At 47.4% G+C, this 21,208-nt stretch overlaps 1 protein-coding gene and 1 long non-coding RNA gene across 29 annotated transcripts in view; one reads left to right on the top strand and one right to left on the bottom strand.

Annotated features, from left to right (window-relative positions):
• Window positions 1-3,218: 3,218 nt before the first annotated feature.
• Ttc23 (tetratricopeptide repeat domain 23) overlaps window positions 3,219-21,208 on the bottom strand; it is an 84,878-nt gene continuing 66,888 nt past the window's right edge. For 15 of the 28 annotated variants that reach the window (XM_087557198.1, XM_087557218.1, XM_087557142.1 and 12 more), the window contains 3 exons: window positions 17,993-18,142; window positions 4,562-4,644; window positions 3,220-3,770 (listed from right to left, as the gene is read on the bottom strand). In XM_087557198.1, the coding sequence (XP_087413324.1) occupies window positions 3,656-3,770; window positions 4,562-4,644; window positions 17,993-18,142 (348 nt within the window). In that variant the 3' untranslated portion in view covers window positions 3,220-3,655. Of the gene's footprint in view, window positions 3,771-4,561; window positions 4,645-7,486; window positions 7,529-17,992; window positions 18,143-21,208 lie in introns of all 28 variants that reach the window. The other 13 variants (XM_087557112.1, XM_087557121.1, XM_087557168.1 and 10 more) reach the window with 2 other exon arrangements.
• On the top strand, window positions 14,262-19,156 carry LOC120099844 (uncharacterized). The gene is made up of 3 exons (XR_015651671.1): window positions 14,262-14,426; window positions 18,116-18,248; window positions 18,897-19,156. It is a non-coding gene; the product is annotated as an uncharacterized LOC120099844 (long non-coding RNA).

The raw sequence follows: 21,208 nt of genomic DNA, 5'->3' as shown, positions 1-21,208 counted from the left end.
CCACATTAATTATTAATCAAGGAAATCCCCCTAGAGACATTTGTGCAGATCAACTGACAGAGGCATCTTCTCAGCTGAGAGTCCTTCCTCCAGATGATCCTCCCTGTGCTGAGTTGACAAAAACAGAACAAAGCCCAAACCTCCACTCTGTATGCTGGTGACTCACCCTTCTTGGGGCAGGAGCTAACATTTAAAGAGGAGTTTATTTTCCGTGATTCTAAACCGTTTTCCCAGAAGCTCGTGTGTCTTTGAGTGTGCTGCTGGGTGGCTTTGGCAGCAAAGTTTTATTTCTGGGGTCTGGAGGTCGGAGAAGACAAGCCAAGTATGCTCTAGATTCGATTCCGGTAGGCAGTCAGTCACCTTACTGCTGTCTTCAGGGGGTAGAGAGATGTTTTCTCTTGGTTCTCTTCTTTACAAGGACATTGAGCCCACCAACCAGTGCTCTCCACCCGCTGCTCCCGTGATCCAATCATCCTTCAAAGAACCTATCTCCACATGTCACTGGGGTCTAGGTCTTCAGACGTAAGATTTCAGGGACGAGGAAACCTCTGGCAGCCTCTGTTTTTAAGATTTGTTTCCCACTAGCTACGTTGGAACGAGTCTTCAGTTAGACAGCATACTCTTCAGTGGCCACAGATAATTATGTACCTCCCTGCCACCCCACAGCCCTGAGTCTGGGAGAAGAGGCATAAGCAGAGATGGTTTGCACTCCTGAGGAGAGAAGGGCCCTGCCACCACCCTATCATGCTTATTTTCTCCTTCAGTTCTTGAAGGGTCACGCTGAACAAATGGACGTGACACAAACGGGTTGTACTGCAGCCCTATCGTGCTCTTAGCAATGGCCCGTGGTCTCACTGGCAGGAGCCATGGGATAAGAGGAAGAGGGGAAGAAGGGACAGCCCTTACTGGGCCAGCAGCCGCTATCCCCTGGGTGCTCTATGTACCTTGTCTCGAGCACCGATCTCTCTATAGTTAGGGGAAAGAGAGCTCAAGCTTACCGCTTAGTTTTGCCAACCTCACCCAACTGTGGTGTTCCCTGAGAAGAATGAAGGCCACTCTGGATGTGACACTAGAGGGTATGCAAGCTCTAGTAGCAGCTGCCTGTCCTGCCTAGGATAGCAACCATGAGAGACAAGGAAGTGGCGAGCCAGGGTCCTCCTCCCAAGCCACTCCACAAGGGCCGGCGATGCATTGCAGGACAAGTATGAGAGCATGAGACTATGTGAGCTGCGTTTGCTGCTTCAGCCTCAGTCTTCTCACACAGGCCCAGTAGTTTACTAGGTGCTCAGAAAACTGTGACTGGGTACATTAACAGAGAGAGACGCCTTCACATACACACCCTTTCAGGCTCCAGTCTCCCTTGGCGTGGTCTTCATTTTATTTGTTCACAGTTCTGGAGGTCAAACTGAGGGCCTCGAATTAATGATTTTTTTTTCATGATTGTGACCAAATACCTGACAGGAAACAAGACAGAAGGGCCTGTTCTGGCTTATGGTTTGAGGGGATACAGCCCATCATGGCAGTGAGGGCAGATCAACAGTAATTCGAGGTGGCTGGTCATACTGCATCCATAGTCAGGAAGCAAATTGTAGAAGGGATGTGGGGTGGGGTGGGGCAGTAAAACTTCAAGCCCCACCCACACTGACCCACTTCCTCTGGCTGGGCATCACTTCAAGGCCCACTCTAACCTGGGACAAAATATTCAAACACACAACTCTGTAGGGGACATTTCACAATCAAACCATAGCATTTCACCCCTGCCTCCATAGGCCCATGGCCATTTCATAAAGCAACATGTATTTTGGTCCAAGGAGGAATTCATACTTCCAACATCAGTAGCACAGAGTCGGTTTTCCCACTCCAAAAGGAAGGAATCAGGCTAAAACAAGGGAAGGTCAGACCGAAGTAAGATCAAAACCCAGCAGGGCAAACACCAAACCCTTCAGCTCTCCGTGCCTGAGGCTCACAGTACAGCTGACCCTTCGGGTGTGGTCCCGGCATCTCCAGCATCTTGAGGTCTCCATCATAGCTTGGGCTTCACTGTTACAGCTTCACGCCATGGCCTCAGCACCTTTCAGAACCTTGGCGCCAACTTCCGTTGGCCCCTGCCCCCGACACACACATACACATGAGCTTTGCATGTCTGCGCAATCAGTGCCGTGTGGATAATGTCGTTTTGTCCCGCTGCCACCTTGAGATATAATCTGTCTGGTGCACTTGGACCACAGTCGCACGGCTATTTCCGGTGTTCATTTCCAAGCAGGGACTCGTGCATTCTCAGTCCAGGCTCACTGAACAACTTTCAAGTACATTTGTGCTTTCCAGAATGGGAGCCTTCAGTGGGTGGGTTCTGCCCTCAGGGCAGCACTCCTTTGTCCCAGGGCAGAAAGGACACTAGATTTCTCTTTATAGGGGCAAGGGGCACAGGACAGAGAACAGATTCTTTGTCATAATGGAGGGCAAATGGCCTTTAGCCCAGGTCCTAACAGAGTCCTTGTTCTCCGCTGTCAGGATTTGTCTTAGCATTCTGGTCTTTTAGATACCTCCACACCCCACCAGGATGCTCTACTAAGATCTGCTGTTAGCTTTTGAGGGGCTCCCCTGCCCATACTTCCACAACCTTCAATATCATCCCTGCAAAGCAATTCCAGACACCCAAGACTCTCAGTCAGCCCTACCACGGTCGTGGCCTATTCCAGTGCCCGATTTCCATGCTGTTCTTTTCATCCCTACAATAAGAAAAATAATGTTGGTTGCTCAAACAACCAATAAGAAGAAAGGGTTTATTTTGGCTTTTAGATGGAAGGCAGGTAGGAGCGTATGCATGCGTGTGTGTGTGTGTGTGTGTGTGTGTGTGTGTGTGTGTGTGTGTGTATGCACGTGTGAATATTTACATATACATAATGGTGGGGAAGGCAGGTGGCAGGGGCACTAGGCAGCTAGTCACCCCGAGTCTGCCATCAGGAAGCAGAGAGTAGATAGAAAATGGGACTAAGGCTAAGAAACCTCGAGGCTCACCTCTGGTGACCCAGTTCACTCAACTAGACTCCTACCTCAAGGCCTCCCAGCAATGGGGACCAAGTGTTCAAATACATGAGCCTATGAGGGGCATTTCCAATTTAAACCATAACGGGTGTCATGGAGCCCAGGCAAGCACTCTTGTCGTGGAGCCACACTGCCAGTTCCAGTCTTCATTAAAATGAAGCACATAAACCGACACCAGAACAAGTTTCTCTTTATTGGTATTTTCTTCTTAGTTACTATTAATTTCCTATAAGGAAGGCTTTGTGCAGGGTCTCACTGCCCCAGATGTGGCTCTGGATTGAGCAGGAGCCCTGCCCGGCGTTGGGTGGGTCTCCTCTCCTGTGGAGAAGCTCCAACTTCAGAAGAGTGTTTGAGCCATACAGAGATGATAGGGGGAAATCTCCTTGGTGATAGAAAATAACCAAAGCTCGGAACCACCCGAAGGGCGTTCACAGTTGGGATGTGGGAGATTCATGGCACTGCCATTGCATTCTGAAGCAAACAGCCTTAAAACTCTGCAGTGACTGCTAAACTCCACCTTCTGGCTGGAGAGAGGTTTGCTTAGCATCCTAAAAGCAATGCCAAAAAGCTCTTTCTCAGAGCTTTTTTTGGGGGGCGGCACATGGGGGCATCATTCTGCCGCACTGTGCCTGGCCTTCCCTGGCGTCACGTACTGGGGGACACTGGTGCAGAACGCTGTCTTGGCTTTCAGTGATTGCTTTGACTTCACGGGAGTCTCGGAGATCCTGTAGACAGAAAGGAGACGGGTGAGCTCAGAGCATCCCACTTCCCACCAGCCTTTGCTGCTGGGAAGAGGCCTCAGGAGGGGATGCCGATGAGAGAAGAACCTGGGCACAGGAACATTAAACACAAGGTATATGTCTCCTCTTTTAACGCCTTGTAGCCATGCTCGCCGAGCTGAGGCAAGTCAGGTCTTAGGTAGGTTATCGGTGGGATGAGAGTGGAGAAGACTGTCAGGTTCTGACGGGAGGCTCTGTTGGGCCACCTACACTGCCCTGAAAGGTTTAGTCCCCTTTCTGGTGGGTCTGTGCCTCTGGTGAAAGCCACTGCTTGTAATTTCCTGACCTGGACTTAACCCTGAGCTCATGAGCTCTTGGGAAATACCCGCTCTGTGAAACGGGGGCCCTCCCCAGGTAGTGCCAGGCTTTCTGCTGAGGAAAGACATTAGGGCCAGTCTTCAAGGTACAGTTGAGACACTCTGACACCCACTCACAAGAGGAAAGCCCAAGGCAGAGCTCTAGAGTCAAGGCCTTCCTTCTCCAGCAAGTGTGTTAACTTGCAGGGGCTGGCCTATGGGAAGACGAAAGCCAGAGTATTTCAACATTATTAAAGAATAAATACCTTTCTAATATTAGGCCAAGGACTGTTTGTAGCTGGCTTCTCAGAGCACCTATTCTTACACTTAACTATGTAAGTTATGGGAAGACAATGAAACTCCCACAGAACCTTCTAGTGCCAGCCTCAGGTTCAGAATGGTGGAGGCATTTCCAGAGAAAACATAAAGGAAGCGACTCACTTGGACAGCGTGTCTATGGTTTGCTGGGTGGCCATGGTCTTCTTGTCCTGTGATCCATACAAGAACGTCTCAATCTGGACACACTGTAGAACACCAATGAATCATCATGAGGTCACAGAAATGTCACGGGCAAACAAAGTCTCCCTTGAAGTAGAGACAGAGTGCTTCGTTCTTAGAGCCAGGCTGTGGTGCCCTCAGGGGGTTCTCTAGGGACACTCTGACCTTTAAGTTGGATGTTCTTAGGGTTCCAGTACACAAATGTACAATTTGAACATGAGTTCATAAACCCTCCGTGTGCAGGCATGTGTTTAAAAGTAGTATTTTTAAAAAGTAAGGCAAGTGTATTGTTGCCTGGCTTTTGTTTAATTTCCTTCTTTTGCTTCAGTTTTGGCATTTTGTTGTTTATTCCAAGTCAGAACAAAGTTGAGGGAAGGGTAAAGATTAAAGAAATACTTAAAGTGGGCAAAGTAGGAATCTGCTTTGATGACCACCGGTAGAGCTATAGTGATGAAGACAGCGTCTTTCACGCTGGGGTGTCAAGTAGACCACTGGGAAAGGCCAGGACCTCCGTACTTGATTGCTAACGGACTGTCCTCAGAGGGCCAGTGATGCACTGCTCAATAGACGGCCTTAGGACCACGCTTTTACAAATGAGAGAGAACGGAATTTAGCTCCTACCAAACAGAACAGATTAATCCCAAAACATTGAAGGAATTAAATGTGAAGCGCAGAACTTGGGGCTCTCCTATGAAAAGGTTCAGGGGCAGCCTTCTGGGCCGGAGCCGGGAAACTTATTTCTTGAGTCAGGCTCCCCACAACCAAACTGCTGGAGAAATGTAGCCAGCCGTATGGAAATGACCAATGGCTTAGTAGTGAAGTTTAACCATAAGCAAAGACTACAGGGTGAGGGAGGTGTCTGTGGTGTCTCTTCCCAAGAGCTAGCATTCAGAGCACATTAGGAACGCCTCAGAGGTAATGACGAGTAATGGCAACGACCTCCAACCTCCCGGTACAAGAACAGTCTAAAGCAGACAGTCATTCAAAGAGCTGAAAAGAAAACTGGCCAGTGAGAGGCTCTGCCTCACCAATAACAGGAGATGCACAACTTTGTTAAAAATGGAAAAATTCTCCTCTGATGCTATCAAGAGGATGCCAAAGAGGGAATAAGATGAGCCATTCTACAGTTTCGTCTGTTGATGGTGGGTATTTAAGTTTGTGTGACATTCTATAGAGTCATCAGCAATGTTTAATAAAGTTTAAGTAAGAGTTAAGAGCGATACGTCTGTTTTCTAAAGAGAGACGGAAAGGGAGTGGTTCTTGGTGGGAGGGGAGGTGGGGAAGAACTGGGAAGATTAGAAGAAGGGAAAACTGTAACCAAGATATATTATGTGAGAAAAAAAATCTATTGTTAATAAAAAGAAAAATAAAAACAATAATATTTCTTTTTTAAAATATTTTTTAAAATATTTATTTTCTTTACATATCTGAGTACACTGTCACTGTCTTCAGACACACCAGAAGAAGATTCCATTACAGATGGTTGTGAGCCACCATGTGGTTGCTGGGAATTGAACTCATGACCTCTGGAAGAGCAGTCGGTGCTCTTAACCTCTGAGCCATCTCTCCAGCCCCAACAATAATATTTCTATATACATAGTAAAAATAGCAAGTATACTAAAGTAGAACAACACATTATAATTTAAAGTTAAAAAAGAAATTGCATAAATGTATGATCACAGGGAGCTTCAGGTGAAGCTTGGGACAATAAAAACCAAATGCAAGCCTGGGGCAACGTCAAATTCAAGACAGTTAGAGGGGCTTCACCTGGGTGGCTCACTTTTGTTTCTGACTTTGGATAGTGAGGCCAAAGGCATCTGTTTCAAGTTACAAACATTTTCCTGCAGAGCCGAACTATTCCTTAACATATTTTAAAGACTAATGTTTTCTCTCTGGTTATGCTGCTTGAGTCAGAAAGAAAGGGATGCGGGCCTGGGGGGCACGTGTTGTTTGCATCTGCCGACCGATCTTAGGTCTTTAAGAAAATAAAGATGCACACGGCCCAAATGCTTTGTCTTTAGAAGTCATGGAGGATCTCAAGGCTGCCTAAGTGGGGGCTGAGAATGTGCCTCTGGTCCTGTGGAGGGCAGAAATGACTGGTATGAGTGTGATAGGACTTTATTTTTTAAACAACAGAAATCCTGTAGCGTGTCTCTTGGTTGAGTTAACTGCATGAAGAAGCAGCAGGATCTCTCTCTGATTTCATTTGGTCCATAATTCAATTCTGCTAACGCAGGCTCTCGTCTCCATGCAACAGGCCTTGGTCTTTCTACATCCCCATAAGTGCCTCAGTAAGATGTCTCTCTTTCTGGGGACTTTTCCAGGGTTACTTTAACCCACAGATACACCACATGACCTTACAACTTAAGAACTTTGAGGAAGAGCCACTGTTTTGAGGGAAGGGATGGGACATGCTTTTGACAGTCCTCAGCGTGGGAGGCATCATCAGCCTAAATTGGTCTCAGCCTGCTTACTCCACCCAGCAGGGCAGGGAGAGGAGCAGGCAGTGAGTGAGCCAAGGGGGCAAGCATGGCGGACAGCCAGAGGCCTCTCCCTCTCCATCTCGATCTTCCTACTGGAACCTAATCCCTTTTACTCCTTCCTGAACAGGAGTGCCTCCCCTGGGTTTAAGAGAGCAGGTCTAATTTTGAACCCACCCAAACTCCCCTGGGTATATAGTGCCCCAGTGCATCTCATTTTGACACCAGCTGAAGTCAGCAGGGCTTGGTGTTAATTCATTCCCTGTAGTGCTAGCATTTTACTGACGGTATTATAATGTCTTTGAGACAGTCTGATGAGGTCTCAGTTCATTCGGATTAACAGATGGCTTCTAGAAGCTGCACAACATGGGGGAGATTTCCATCCTACCTCTTTGGTGATTGAAGTGTCTTCTCCCTGGCCCCTAATTCCCTAGGGAAGAGACAATTGGGTAAATAGTTGCAAATTCCCAGGCTGCACTACAGTCCCTTCCTGCTAAGCCTTCTGCCTCTCTTTTTCTCTGGCATTATTCAGTTAGTGAGGGGGAGGGGGAGCGGGGGAGGTGGGACTCTGTCCAATAAACAAGTCCTTTAGGTCCCTCCCTCAAGATGCTCCTCTTGTGGATAGAGACAGATCTCCCACCCCATCCTCACAAAAGACATTTGCTTACAATTCCTTCTGAAGAGAAGCAAAGGGCGGTCAGGTGGGAGAGGGGTGGCCACTCCTTAGCCTGATCTTACTGATTCCAGCACTCAACGAGCAGGGCAGAAATCCAGGCAGTAAAACTGGCCATCGATACTTAGATGTTTTTTCTATTTTTAACATCCTATGTTAGCCTCAAAATCCCTCTGTAGGGAGGATAACCTTGAAAGTCTGACCATCCAGCGTGGACTGGTGACGGCTCAGCTGGTAGAGTGCTTGTTTGCCATGAATGGAGCCCCGGGTTCAAGCCTCAGCACCACAGGAACTGAGTGTGGCGGTGCACACCTGCAATCCCAGAACTGCAGGAGAACTAGAAGTCAGGGTCATCCTTGGCTACACACAAGGTTTGTGCCAGCCTGGGCTATATGAGGCCATTTCAAAAATAAAAAATAAAAAAGTAAAATGCTAATATAATATAGTAAAAGGTAACTAAAACAAAATGACCTAATGCATTTGAAAAGAAATAAAAGCATTAATATAAGAGACTATATTTTTCTTTAAAAAGAACCCATATTTCATATATAGAAGTATAATTTATATATTAAAAAACACTACAATAGAATTTAAAATAGTTTTAAGTTGAAGAAAAATGGGGGAGCTTCCAGGTTTTCTTCATATTGTTTTCTATTTCCCAAATTTTCCCCAATTATAACCTTTTAAAGATAAAAGTCATCTTTAAACTCTATGCCCTAATAGAACAGTGACATTTCAGGTCTCATATTTACTGACAGCAATGGCGAAAGTCATCCTTTTTGAAAAATAAGTTTTAAAACAAAGTTCTGGAAACAGCTTTATGAAACTAAGGTTATCCTTCTGTAGAAATCCTTACTGACAGCACAAATCTGAGGCGTCTAAGGAACGTGACCTCACGCAGGGAGAGCTATCCTCTGCTATGAGGGGTCTCAGCAGACTGTCCCTTGACAGCTAACTCACTCCTTCCTTCCGTCCGTCTGTCCTTCCTTCCTTCCTTCCTCCCTCCCTCCCTTCCTTCCATCTGTCCATCTTTCCTTCCTTCTGTCCGTCCATCCGTCCTTCCTTCCTTTCTCCCAAGTCAATGTCATCTTTACCCCAGGGTGGCTCTGAACTGGCTGGGTAGCAAAGGATGACCTTAAACTTCCGATCCTCTTGTCTTTACCTTCTGAGTTCTAAGATCACAGGGCAGCCCCCATGTCCACTTTATGTGGTGCTGGGGGTGCTGGACAGATGCTCTACTGGCTGAGACACAGCCCCATGGATATTCTCAGAACTGCTGCTAAAGAAGTGAAACAGAGGGGAGGGGTGGTGAGTGGGGAAAAAGAAAGAAGTGACAGCTCAGGGCAAAGCCCACTGGGGTTACACTCCGGCTGTGTACCGAATACCTTTTTAAAAGAGCAGAGCAACCTATTATCACTAATACTACAAACTGTTTTAATAGCTGTATATTTGTCTTAGGAATATAAATTGAATTATTCAATGTTCTGCTTCACTTAGCTGAATTTGCTTAAACATTTGTGTGTGTGTGTGTGCCTGCGTGTGTGTGAAATCACTGTGGTGTTTTGATTCTTGTGTTAGAAACAGACACAATGACAGAGTCAAAGTCAATAAATGTTAATTGAAGCTGCTGGAGCAAGCACTGGAGAGCCTGGCTGAGCCATGTAAGGGGCCTTCCAGCCCCAGTCTTGGGGCACTCTCCACCGGAATAAAGGTACCCTGTGCTCTACCATAGCAATGTACCCCTCTCTAAACCAGCTACCAAAAGGCATTTCTCAGTTTTTAAAGAGTAAGCTGACATTGGAAGTATCCGGTGGAATTCTCAAAAGCCATTGTGTTTCTGCTCCTCTCTAGTTTTTCAATGCATGGGCTGCAAGAGTGTCACAACCTGGGCTGTATCTGTTCTTCCTCAAATAGCAGACAGGGAGCTCTTCTTCCCTGGCCAGAGATGCAGGGAATGTCTGCCTTTCCTACCCGCCGCAGTCTCCAAAGGGACCAAGGCCGTGTTGCTCATCTGGGCCTACCGGTCTCTGGCATGTACGTAAACGAATGGACGATCAATTAACTGAACAAGCAGTCAAGTTAGAGAAAGTTCTTATATGGAGCTCACGTGCGTGTGTGTGTGTGTGTGTGTGTGTGTGTGTGTGTGTGTCTGTGTGCATGCATGCCCGAGAGGGTAAGACTAAGGGTGTGCACATGCATGTGTGCACCCGTGTGAGGCCCACAGGCTGATGTCACACGCCTTCCTCTATCATGCTCAATCACACATTTCTGAGTCATTTATAGAATATCTACCCAGTGATTTCCCAGGACACTCCCATCTCTGCCTCCCTGGGGTTGGGATCACAGGTGAGCACCACCACACCTAGAGTTTCAGGTGAGTAAAGGGGATCTGAACTCCGGCTCTCAGGCTTGCACAGCCAGCCCTTTACCAACGGAGCCCACTCTCCTGTCCTTTACGTGGTGCTTTAAGATGCGGTTGGCTCGGTGACCTGCGGGTGCTGAACCCTCCGCTGAGGAGGGGCTGTGAGTAGTGTTGGAGGCCCTCAGACCTTCTCCTCAGGGGAGTTCAGGGGTAGGATGACGCTTCTTCACTATGTGGTGCTTTCTCCCAGGAGTGACCCAGAGAAGAGATAGTCTCATGCCCGGACGCTGACTTTTCTAAGGGCCCAGGAAGCTAATAGATGGAGTCATTGGCCTGTTGCCTGCGTTATCTGTGCTCCAACCTCTGTGATTTGCACTAACATCCTTCCCAGTGAGGACGGGAGGTGGCTTACGGGCATCTGTGATGTAATAGCTAGCTGCTCTCCATGCTGGCTTTAGAACAGACAAACAAAGCCCTCACATTCGCAAACACTCACACACTCACACACTCACACACACACACACACACACACACACACACACACACACACACACAAATGTATTTGGGAGGAGTCTCTGCAAACTGACAGCTGCTGCTCAGGGACATCCTCGCCCCAGTGGCGCTGCTGCAAAAGTGAACTGGACCGATGGTATCCCTGGTGCCTCCCATCACCCCTTGCCCTCTGGCTAAGGGTGTGGGAATTCCATCACCATTTCTATGGGGAATTCAGATAGTGAAAGTGCTGATGGAAATGGACGCTCTATAAACACAGGCAGAGCAGCCAAGACTTCAACTAAGGAGTCATTTCAGTGACGAGTTACGAGACCCCATCATAGGAGATTGAGAAAGACAAATTTATCACTCCTGGCAAGGGTCCAGGCCGAGCTTGTCATGCAATTAGCAGTATTTTCCCCGTGTGAAATGAAAAACAGAGCCAGAGAGAGGGAAATGCTTTAAGCCACTCTAATGGTGAGGACCTGTGGTCACTGTTCCCCACCCCGAGTGTGTGCTGTATGTGTTTTTGTGTGAATGATGGGGTGCACATGTGTTGCATGTATGTGTGAAGACCAAATGTCAATGTTGGGTATCTTCCTCAGTGGTGGTCCACTTACTTTTTGGGATAGGTTTCTCTCACAGAATTTAAAGACTGTCTAGAATTGCTGGTTAGAGAGCCCCAAGGAACAATTCTGTCTTTGTATCTTAGTTAGGGTTTCTAAGGCTATGATAAACACTGACTAACCCAAGAGCAACATGAGGAAGAAAGGGTTTATCCTATTCAATAGCTTACAGGGAAGTAAGGGCAGGAACCTGGAGGCAGGAACTGATGCAGAGGCCACGGGGGAGTGTTGCTTACTGGCTTCCTCACCAAGGCTTGCTCAGTTTGCAGTCTTACAGCACCCGGAGCCACTAGCCTTGTGGTGGCCCCACCCACATCAATTACCAATCAAGAAATGCATACCGGCTTGCCCACCGGCTAGCCTAGTTGAGGGCTTTTTCTCAATTGATGTTCTTTCTTCCCAAATGACTCTTAAGTTGTGCCAAGCTGACAGGAAATTAGGCAGCGCCCTCCAGAACTGGGGCCACAGGTACGTAAGTCACCTGTACTTCTACCTGGGTGCTAGGATCTGACCTCAGGACCTCACGCCCAGATAACAATCAACACACATTTTACACCTTATCTGATGCCAGATTAGCACTCTGCAGAGGATAAATGACTCAAAAGCCCAGGAACCGTGCCTTGGCTCTCATGTCAACGCCTAACCTTGATATGTTAAGAGGAAAGATTTTAGAAGCCTTATGTGCACAGATGTGAAGTGTGCTACACACTTTAAGATACAGCAACACATGTACATTTGCAAATGGTTGCCGGGCAGGGAGAAGGATGGACTCGGGGAGCTGGAAACATCAGCTGAAACAGTTCATCGGCCAGCACTATGGGAACAGGGTCAGGGATGGGCCCGCTTTTCCTGAGTCGGTCGGAAGCCAGCCTTGTCCTGCCTGAACCCATGACTTCCTCCACATCCGATCCTTCCGGCAGCCACTGTTTGCAGTACAACAACCCTGGGCCGGTTTCAGAGACAGGGCAGGTTTGAGTAACGCTTTTAGAGTGTCCAGAGACACAGGGAGACAACACGTTAACAAAATAGAGGCTGGGGAGACGGCCCAGTGGTTGGGAGTAAGGTTCAGTTCCCACCACCCATATGGCAGCTCACGGCTATCTGTAACTCCAGTTCAGGGGATAGCACAGTCTCTTCTGGCCTCTCTGGGTACTCACGTATGCATGTGTGCACACGTATACATGCAAGCAAAACATTCACACACAGAAAATAAGGCAACTTAAAAATACACAGATTGTAATATTTTAAAACTATATAAATAAACATGTCAATAATTTTCAATAAGAACAAAAAAGGTGAAAGAAGTGAAGGAGGGAGAGGGAGAGGAGAAGAGGGAGGAGGAGGAGAGGAGGGAGAGGAGGAGGAGGAGGAGGAGGAGGAGGAGAAAGGAGGAGCAGCAGTCAAAGCAGCAGCAGCAACATGGAGCCATGAGAAAGAGTAAGTGTGTGGTGGTGGTAGCAGGTACATGAGGTACATGTACCTGCCTGGCAACCACTTGCAAATGTACATGAGGAGGCTGGGAGGGAGGAAGCCATCTCTGGTGGTAGGCACAGTGTGGGATGCTATCCTTGTCATTTCCTCTCCTCATCTCCGGGTTGTCAAGTGCTGTGGCTTCTATGTCTCTGTCGATATCCCTTGACTCCCCTGTGACTTTGCTCTGCCCCCGGCCACTGTCTTGGAGCAAGCTACCATCAACTTTCGCCAGGCCAACCACAGCACAGATATTTAGAAAACACGGTATCAGCAGGACTCACTACCCGTGTAGACTCGGCTGCACACCACAGCCCCACATGCAGCCAGACTGTGCGGCTCCAGTGTGGAAAGCCAGGCCACGCATACTCTGAGCCTGTGAACTGCCTTCTTCCCTGTTGGCGTGGGACTCAGAAATCTTGGTGGGTTCTTCTGGACCTTGTGCCACTGACATCTGCCACTGCCAGCAAGTTGCCCTCTTAGCCTGTTCAAGGTGACACTCAGTTTGCATGGCTGGGGATCTGGCCTCTCTATGCCTGCCCATCCCCTGCAAAGCTTTATGTTAGTGGAGCGCCTAAGGCACTGGGCATCTGTGAGCTGCAGCGATGGTCCGAGCATCTGGGGAAGGAATGCAGGTAGGTGAGCAGACGTCCGGGTCCGGTATTCTCTCTCCTAGGGAACAACACACACAGAGGCTGGGCTGCCAGGGGTCTGAGGCAGAGATCTCTCCTGCAGACCTGGAGTTCTCATCTCCTCGAGTCTCCCATAGACAAGGAGACCCCATGTTTTGGCCACAGCAAGCTAAGGATGAATGACCTCGATCCCTTAGAACATCAGTTCCTGTTTTCCTGTCAGCCAGTCTTCAAAGAGCTTGAAGCTCAACATCCATCCTCCACTGGGGAGTGGAGCTGAAGGGAAACCAACACTGTTATGACCTCCCTCTCTCTTTAAAAAATAGTGTGTGTGTGTGTGTGTGTGTGTGTGTGTGTGTGTGTGTGTGTGTGTGTTTGTGTGTATGTAAGCACGCATAGTGAGTGCAGGCACGTGTGTGCCAGGGTGTGTGCACTCAGGTTAGAGACAATCTGAGGAGCTGGCCCTCATCTTCCACTGTTTGGAGACAGGGTCTCTTGCCTATGTTTCATGGTCCAGGCTGGCTGACCCAGGGGCTCCCAGGTACTTTCCTAGCCCTGCCTCCATCTCCCCATAGGAGAACTGGAGTTACACACTACCATGCCCAGCTTGCATTAGTTTGGAGATCTGAACTCTGATCCTCCTGCTTTTGGGCAAGCACTCTTTACCCCTGAGCTATTTTCCCTAACTCTAACCTTCCTTTCTTTGTACAAGGTCCACAGCCCCATCCCCACAGTGACTCAATGAGACAATTAGCAAAGCCAGGAGCGTAGAAAAACAGGATCTACCCGTGGAAATGAGATTTCTGATGTGGAGGCCCCTTAGGGACTCTAAATTTGGCTCTGTATTTCCTGGCACATCCAAGGGCAACAACGAGAACAGAATGATCCAGACAGCATAAAAGGAAAGTAGATTTTGTAGGCCATGGAGGAGCAAACACAGGCAGATCTGTGCAGTGTGGGCACACAAGCTGCCCAGGAAACGGCATCTGGGAAGGTCTGAGTATCTGTCTGTGGGAAGCCCAGGGACAGCATGGCTTGCTCTCCAGTGTTGATGAAGGGCTGCGGAAGACTCTGTGAGTACTGACTTGTCTGTAGCTTATAAAACTAACTGTGCTCCAGCTTGTTCCTTTAAAAGATTCATTATATAGTGGGTTTGGGGACTGTTATCACTGGACAGAAATGTGTAAGGCTGACAGCTGTGGCACAGTGAAATAACCCTGACAGGGATAGTCTCCAGAAAGGTCAGATTGAGGCTGGGCCCCAAATGAACTTCATTCTGTACTTGGGCCTGATGCATTCCCAAGTTGTTGCTGACCTAGGAATCTGCCATCGGGAACTCTTTCTGCAGCCTTCCACCTGGGTGAGAATGAGAACAATGGTGCCGTCCTAGTTCAAAACAGGTCTCTATGTTGTCAATGGACATGAGTTTGTGCTGTGGAAATTCTCATTTGGAGTCCACAGAGCTCTCCAATATTCCCCTGCAGGCAGATGCCTTTAAAAGATCAGTAACTCGCTTTTCTATTTCCGAAATTCAACAGGGAGTCTGCTTTGTTTCCGGAGACTTCCTGTTTAGCATGACCTTGGGTCCACATCTGGACCATTTAACACAGGAGGGTACATCTGGAAAAGCCACACTTGTTGGAGTCTACGAGGCTCCTGTGATAGAAACAAGACAAACAGGCAGCTAATCGCTCTTAGAAAGCTGCTGGCTTCCAAAGCCCAGTGAGAAACTCAGGGCAGTGGGCAAGAAAGGCATGTTTAAAGTCCCCGTCTGTGTCCTGCTGTCAGCGGGGCAGCCAGTCCTGTCCTCAGATGAGAGCAACTGTGGGATGAGAACTGCCCCTACCATAGCATGCACAGCATCCATACAAGCTCTCACTTGTCTCGGAGGCTGGCAGATGGCCAAAGAGCTTCAGCACATCAGAGCCACTGCTGTCAGGACTGACGGTTAATGAGTCCAAACCAGAGGCAGAAAAGTCACCTTCCACTCTGTGTTTTGGGATGATGTGACCTGAAATTTTCTTGACATTGAGCTGCAGTGTCAGCCAGGGCAGGACTTGAGGAGAGCACAGACAGATCTCCAGGCCCTGGCCCCACTTCAGAGATGACTGGACAGTGACCAGGATGCAAAAGCATGGAGGCCTGCACCTGCCCAACACGGGACAAAGGAAAGAGCTGAGCTTTGCTGAACAGCGGAGTTCCGACGAGACTGACCTAACACGCAGAGCCCAGGCCCTCCCCTGCGGACAATGTAATCTGCAAGTCTGCCCGGAAGATGAGAAATAGCTCGTCCACCCCTGGCCACATCAACCTGCTCTAAACCTATGATGGAAGACAACTGCCAAAACTGGAAATTTAAAAAGTTCAGGGTTATTTTGCAAACTTTATACATATAAATAAAAATATGTAAATCAGGTAACTACTTAGAAAGTATTATTAACCAAAATGATTCAATTACCAATAGAAAGCTTTAATATAATAGCCCACTTTTCCTAGAACAGAGAAGAAATTAAAGGAATTTTTCCACAACAAAAGTACCAGCCCAGAGGGTTTCCTAAGAGATATGCCTTTTTTGGACACCATGCATTTTGGTGTATGAAAAACAGAGATGAATCTCCTAATATTTTGAAGCAAATGCAATATTGGTGCTTAAGTATAACCTACAGATATCAGTGCCAAAGCCCTGAAATAAACAATCACCAATAGACCTCATTGCTACTATGATTTGAGAATTTCCCTTGAGAAGCGATGTGTTGAAATTTTAATTCCCAGAGCAACAGGGTTGGGAAGGGAGTCCCGAGAAGGGTCTACCTTCATGAATGGGTCAGTGCTATTATTTTGGGAGTAAATTCATTGAAAAGACCAAATCCAGTCCGCATTAGTTTTCTTTCCCCTTCCTTTCTTCCCCTCCTGTGTTTTGCCTTTGAGCAAACAAAACAAACAGGCCAGCGTCAGATAAGCCTCTCTCTCGACTTTGGATTTCCCAAAGGCATGAGAAAGAAATTTCTATTTTTATAAATTCCTCTGTCTCTGGATTCTATTATGATAGTAAAAGTTAGATTCAGAAACGACATTTGCAAAAAGCCAATCCAATGTGGTCAAGGGCAGGATTCATCCCAGGAAGGCAAGGGTGGTTTAATAACCGTACCGCATACTATATGACGTGAATCTCAGGGAACTATGTGACCATCCCGCTCATGCTGAAAACAAAGACTTTGAAGAAAATCAATGTCTATTTCTAACTCTGGAAAGACTCATGAAACCAGAAACCTTAGCATGATAAAAGTATATAAACCTTAGTATTCAAGTCAGCATCTCTTTTTTGTTTGTCTGTTTGATACGGGTTTCTCTGGATACCCCTGGCTGTCCTGGAACTCTCTCTGTAGATCAGGCTGGCTTCAGACTCAGAGATCTGCCTGTCTCTGCCTCCTGAGTGCGGAGATTAAAGGAACCTGGCCTGAAGTTAACAGCTCTTAAATGAAGAGGCTCTGGAGCTGTTCCCAGAAGACTGGGAAGAAGGCAAGGGACCCCATCACATCCTCTGCCGTCAGCATTGTGCTGCACATGTGAGCCGAAGCACCTGGATAAAGGAATTGGTCACAGAGCTGAAAATATAAAGTAAAACTATGTCTATTTGTAGATGATACTCTAGTATGTCTAGAAAAACAAGAGACTCAATGTTCAAATTAATCCAAGCAATAAAAAACCTAAGCTAGTTAGAGAGATTATAAAAGCATGAATCCCAATAATCCTTAGATACACAAGAATAAGTAATAGTAATAATAAAATGCACGGAAATGCACACGACCTAGAGATGGAACGCTTTTCAGTGTGTATGAGAGACACGAAGCAGACATGAGCAGACAGGACGGCAGCCTTTGCCCATGGGTAGAAAGACTCAACAACACCAGGAAGTCAGTTTTCCCAGAATTTACTTATAAATACTTTAATAAAAACAATCAAGTATCCAGGAAACACTGATGTTTTAGACTAAAAGCCCTGAGGGCTGTCTTGTATTTATCTCACATTAAATCATTCCACAGAATCCCCATAACTAAAAATGTGATTTATTAACACTTAATAGAGATTAGCAGAACAGACAGAAATCAAGAGACAAACCCAAGTGCACATGGGGATTTAGCGTACGTCGTCCTAAGCCTGTGACTGGAGTAGTGACGGGCTCTATGTGAAATGGTCCCAGCCAAGCCTGTGCTCAGTACATCCCTCCTACAGGGAGGTATTTTTGAGAAAGATAACGTGAGACCTTATACCGTCTACATAAAATAAACTCCAGGTTCAAAGGACGAGCAGAAGGAAACAAGCACAAAAGAATCCCTCCATGAACTAGGCAGGCAGGGAGACCACAGTAACAAGAAAGAAAGACTTAGTAAGCCACGCTGTGAAAAAACTTTTAAATATTTGCATGATCAAACATGACTGATAATTCACTTTTTGAATGTACTTTAAAGGAACTCTCTTGTCTCCCAAAATGTGAGCTTAAATCTACCACAAAAGTAATGCCGTTTTACCTAAATAAGCCATTATAGATTGTCACTTGAAAGTGCGGTGGAGGGAAGAGCTTGACATGAGAGTGAGGGGAGCTGTGCTTCACGTCAGTGCTGGCCCCCACTTTATTTACCTTCTTTAGCTTCATGTGCGCTCCGTTGTTGTTTCCCTGAGCCAGGTCTGCCCTGCCCAGGATCCGGTATGTTTCTGCCACCTCAGGACTGAAGTCACCGAACACTCCTATTTTTGCTTCCAGGGACTCTCTCAGGATCATGGCCGCTCTCTGAGAAAAGGACGAAATTTGGTGGTGCGGTTAAAAGTTCAGAGGATTGCTCAGTGCTTAAAGGCACTCGCTGCTGCTGCTGAGGACCCAGGTTCAGCACCCGCAGGTAGCTTGCAAGCTTTGTAACTCCACTTCCCGGGGATCCATTGCCCTGCTCAGGCCTCTGCCAGCATCAGGCGTGCAAGTGATACACAGATACACATGAGGCAAACACTTGTACACATACAAAGATAGAAATAAGGGGCTGGAGAGACGGCTCAGCGGGTAAAAGCACTCTGCTCTTCTGGGGACTGGGGTTCAGTTCCCAGCCCCTACATGGCAGCTCACAACCATCTGTCACTTCAGTTCTAGGGGATCCGACACCTTCACATAGACTTACATGCAAGGCAAAACGCCAATGTACATAGAAAAAAGGAATTATTAAAAAAAAAAAAGAAAGCAATCTTTACAAAAGTTCAGGGATTGAAGTAAGAGCTGTGCCCCTCTCAGGAAAAGTCATGAAGTTGATACACATTTGACATCTCAGAGAAAAGTGTTCTTAAGAATGGGCCACTGTCCTCTGGTTAGATAGGAGGAAGTAAGGACATACTCGGGGAGGGAAAGTACAAAACATGAAGGAAGAAAGCAGCAAGGACACGGCAGCGACAGCTCTCACTAGAACCGGTTCCATTGAGCGGCAAGAGCAGAGCTAGCCTGCATGGAGCCCTGATGTTTTCATGGACTCACTTTATGTGTGATCTGACTTGTTCTTTAGATACATACAGCCTCCACCATCTGACCCAGGAGGAGGCCGGAGCAGCAGCAGAGACCCTCTTTGTTCCTGCAGGGCTCGTCATTGCTGGGGCTGGGACCTGCTCCCCCGGCCTTTTTAGGTGCACACTCGTCTCCCTCCACACTGTTGTTCTCAGACATGAGAAGATGGGGCTGCACTTGTGGGTCATGCTTCCGGACTTTCTGTTCTCAGAGAAGGCTTAGGAAGCCAAAAGTAAACACTCCTCGGGGCATGATAAACCATTTTGTTTGCTTTGTCCTATTTGTTTATGCCAACACGGAATAGAAAAATGTATGTTGGTCAGAAAACAGTATTTCCTGATATTGATTTTTGCAGATACCAAGATACAGAGGGGGAAGTCTGTGAAGTTCCAACAGGTCCCGAAAGTCTCCCCAGATCCTCTACATGAAAACAGTCTCTAAAGACAAAACAAAACAAAACCCCACGGTCAATAACAACATGATTATGACTGCACAACACAAATGCTCAGTTCAATAGCCCAATTAAGGCAGCACGGAAGAAAGGCCTTTGCGTTGCACAGCCCTGGGGGCATGTGCTGACCTGTGCCACAGACAGGCAGAGAGGCGTGAATGAAGAACATGGCCCCATTTGTCAGCAGGAACATGAGTCAGGAACTGGGGCCAGTTCCTTAGAAAAAAAAACTTTTTTTTTGGTTCTTTTTTTTCGGAGCTGGGGACCGAACCCAGGGCCTTGCTCTTCCTAGGCAAGCGCTCTACCACTGAGCTAAATCCCCAACCCCAGGCCAGTTCCTTAAACGTGGCGATGAGCAGAAGTCAATTCAGTGTAACTGGCCAAGTATGGTCTGTGAGAGCGCATGAGGGATGGGGGTCTCCATGCGGACCGGCCTGTGCCCCTGCTCCTGACACCTGTGTGCGAGGCCTTAGATGGGTGCGAGAGTTGGGTGAGGTGGCTTCTCCATGGGATTTGACTGTGGAGCTTTGGGAACCCAATCAATGGCAGTGAGACAGGCTCCAGATTCTTTCCCTGAATGAAGCCTTTAGTGCTGTTTCAGTCTGACTAGGAAAACTAGAGATAAGGTTGTGTATCAGAAGGCACATTCTGATGACAGAGGAAAACAGACAGGAAAAACTTAATGGAGAGAACCAAGAACTATTGGGACTTAGAAGAGAAAAGGTTATGGGCTCTGGAATGCCCAGGAGAAGCACGCAGCCTATGTAGGGGCGATTGAGGAGATAACATGGCATGTAGGGAGAAGAGGGAGACTAGGTTGATTAGCTTCTGTCAGGGACAAATGTCTGGATCTTCTCCCAGAATATCTCAGTCTGCAGCAGAGTGGCCTTTACTTACTGTTTACTATAAAAATAATTTCCTTCTAGAGCCTGCCTTGCTGCTAGTGCAAGCTAGCTTGTGGATAGGCCGTAATCACATCTGGGATGGTCTAGGTGCAACCCCATCCTCATTTGTGTCAGGCTCCTTGGGTCAGCCAGCCTAGCCTACTTGGTGACACTTCTGCTACATTCCCTGGTGACAGGGCTGCCAGCCTGGGTAAGGAGCACGAAGCCATCATGTATGGCTGGGCAGTCTGTTTCACTGCAGGGGCGCCCAGCAGGAGAAGGAGAGCTTGGGTCTCTCAACAAGGTACCCGGATTTGTTTCATGCACCTAAGGAAGGGGCAGCTTTTGTATCCTTGCAAGGACATATAAGGGCTGGAAATAGTTCTGGAAGGAAGGAGTCAGGTTGCTACGATTTCCAAGGGCAGTCTGAGAGAGTGAGGCACATCTTTTAATCGAGACTCCCGGTTTCTGTGACTTGGGCAAAGTCAATGAGACATGTTATCAGTGACACTGGGCGTCAGCTGCCTCTGTAGTCAGACAGGAAGGATGGGAACTCATGAGACATGAGTTGTGGGAGTTAGAGTCAGCTGGCCCACAACCAAGCATCCATTCCAAATCTGTTCACTATCTATCGTGAGCAAGAACTCAGCTTGGTTCTACGAACAACATTAAATATCCATGTAAATTTACACTACATATACCTGACTTCACCAATGGGATTCTGTAAGGAGGACTCAGAAGAGTCCAATGTGGGCAAGGGTGTGAAAGCAGAGAGCTGGAGGGCATATTACACTAGCCTGGAATGACGCAGGGAGGGCCTTCCAGGAGGAAATAAAAGAAGAGACCAGCTATAAAGATGTGTATGTGTGTGTGTGCATGAGTGTGTGCATGTGTGTGTGCACGTGTGTGTTTTAGAAAAAGTCAGTATGGGCTGGAGAGATGGCTCAGTCTTTGTACTTTCAAGCACGAGGGTCTGAG

Source organism: Rattus norvegicus, chromosome 1, assembly GCF_021556685.1.
Source record: "Rattus norvegicus strain SHRSP/BbbUtx chromosome 1, alternate assembly SHRSP_T2T, whole genome shotgun sequence".
Lineage (NCBI taxonomy): Eukaryota > Metazoa > Chordata > Mammalia > Rodentia > Muridae > Rattus > Rattus norvegicus.
The sequence above is the reverse complement of the archived record's forward strand: the minus strand, read 5'-3'. Positions and strand labels throughout refer to the sequence as shown.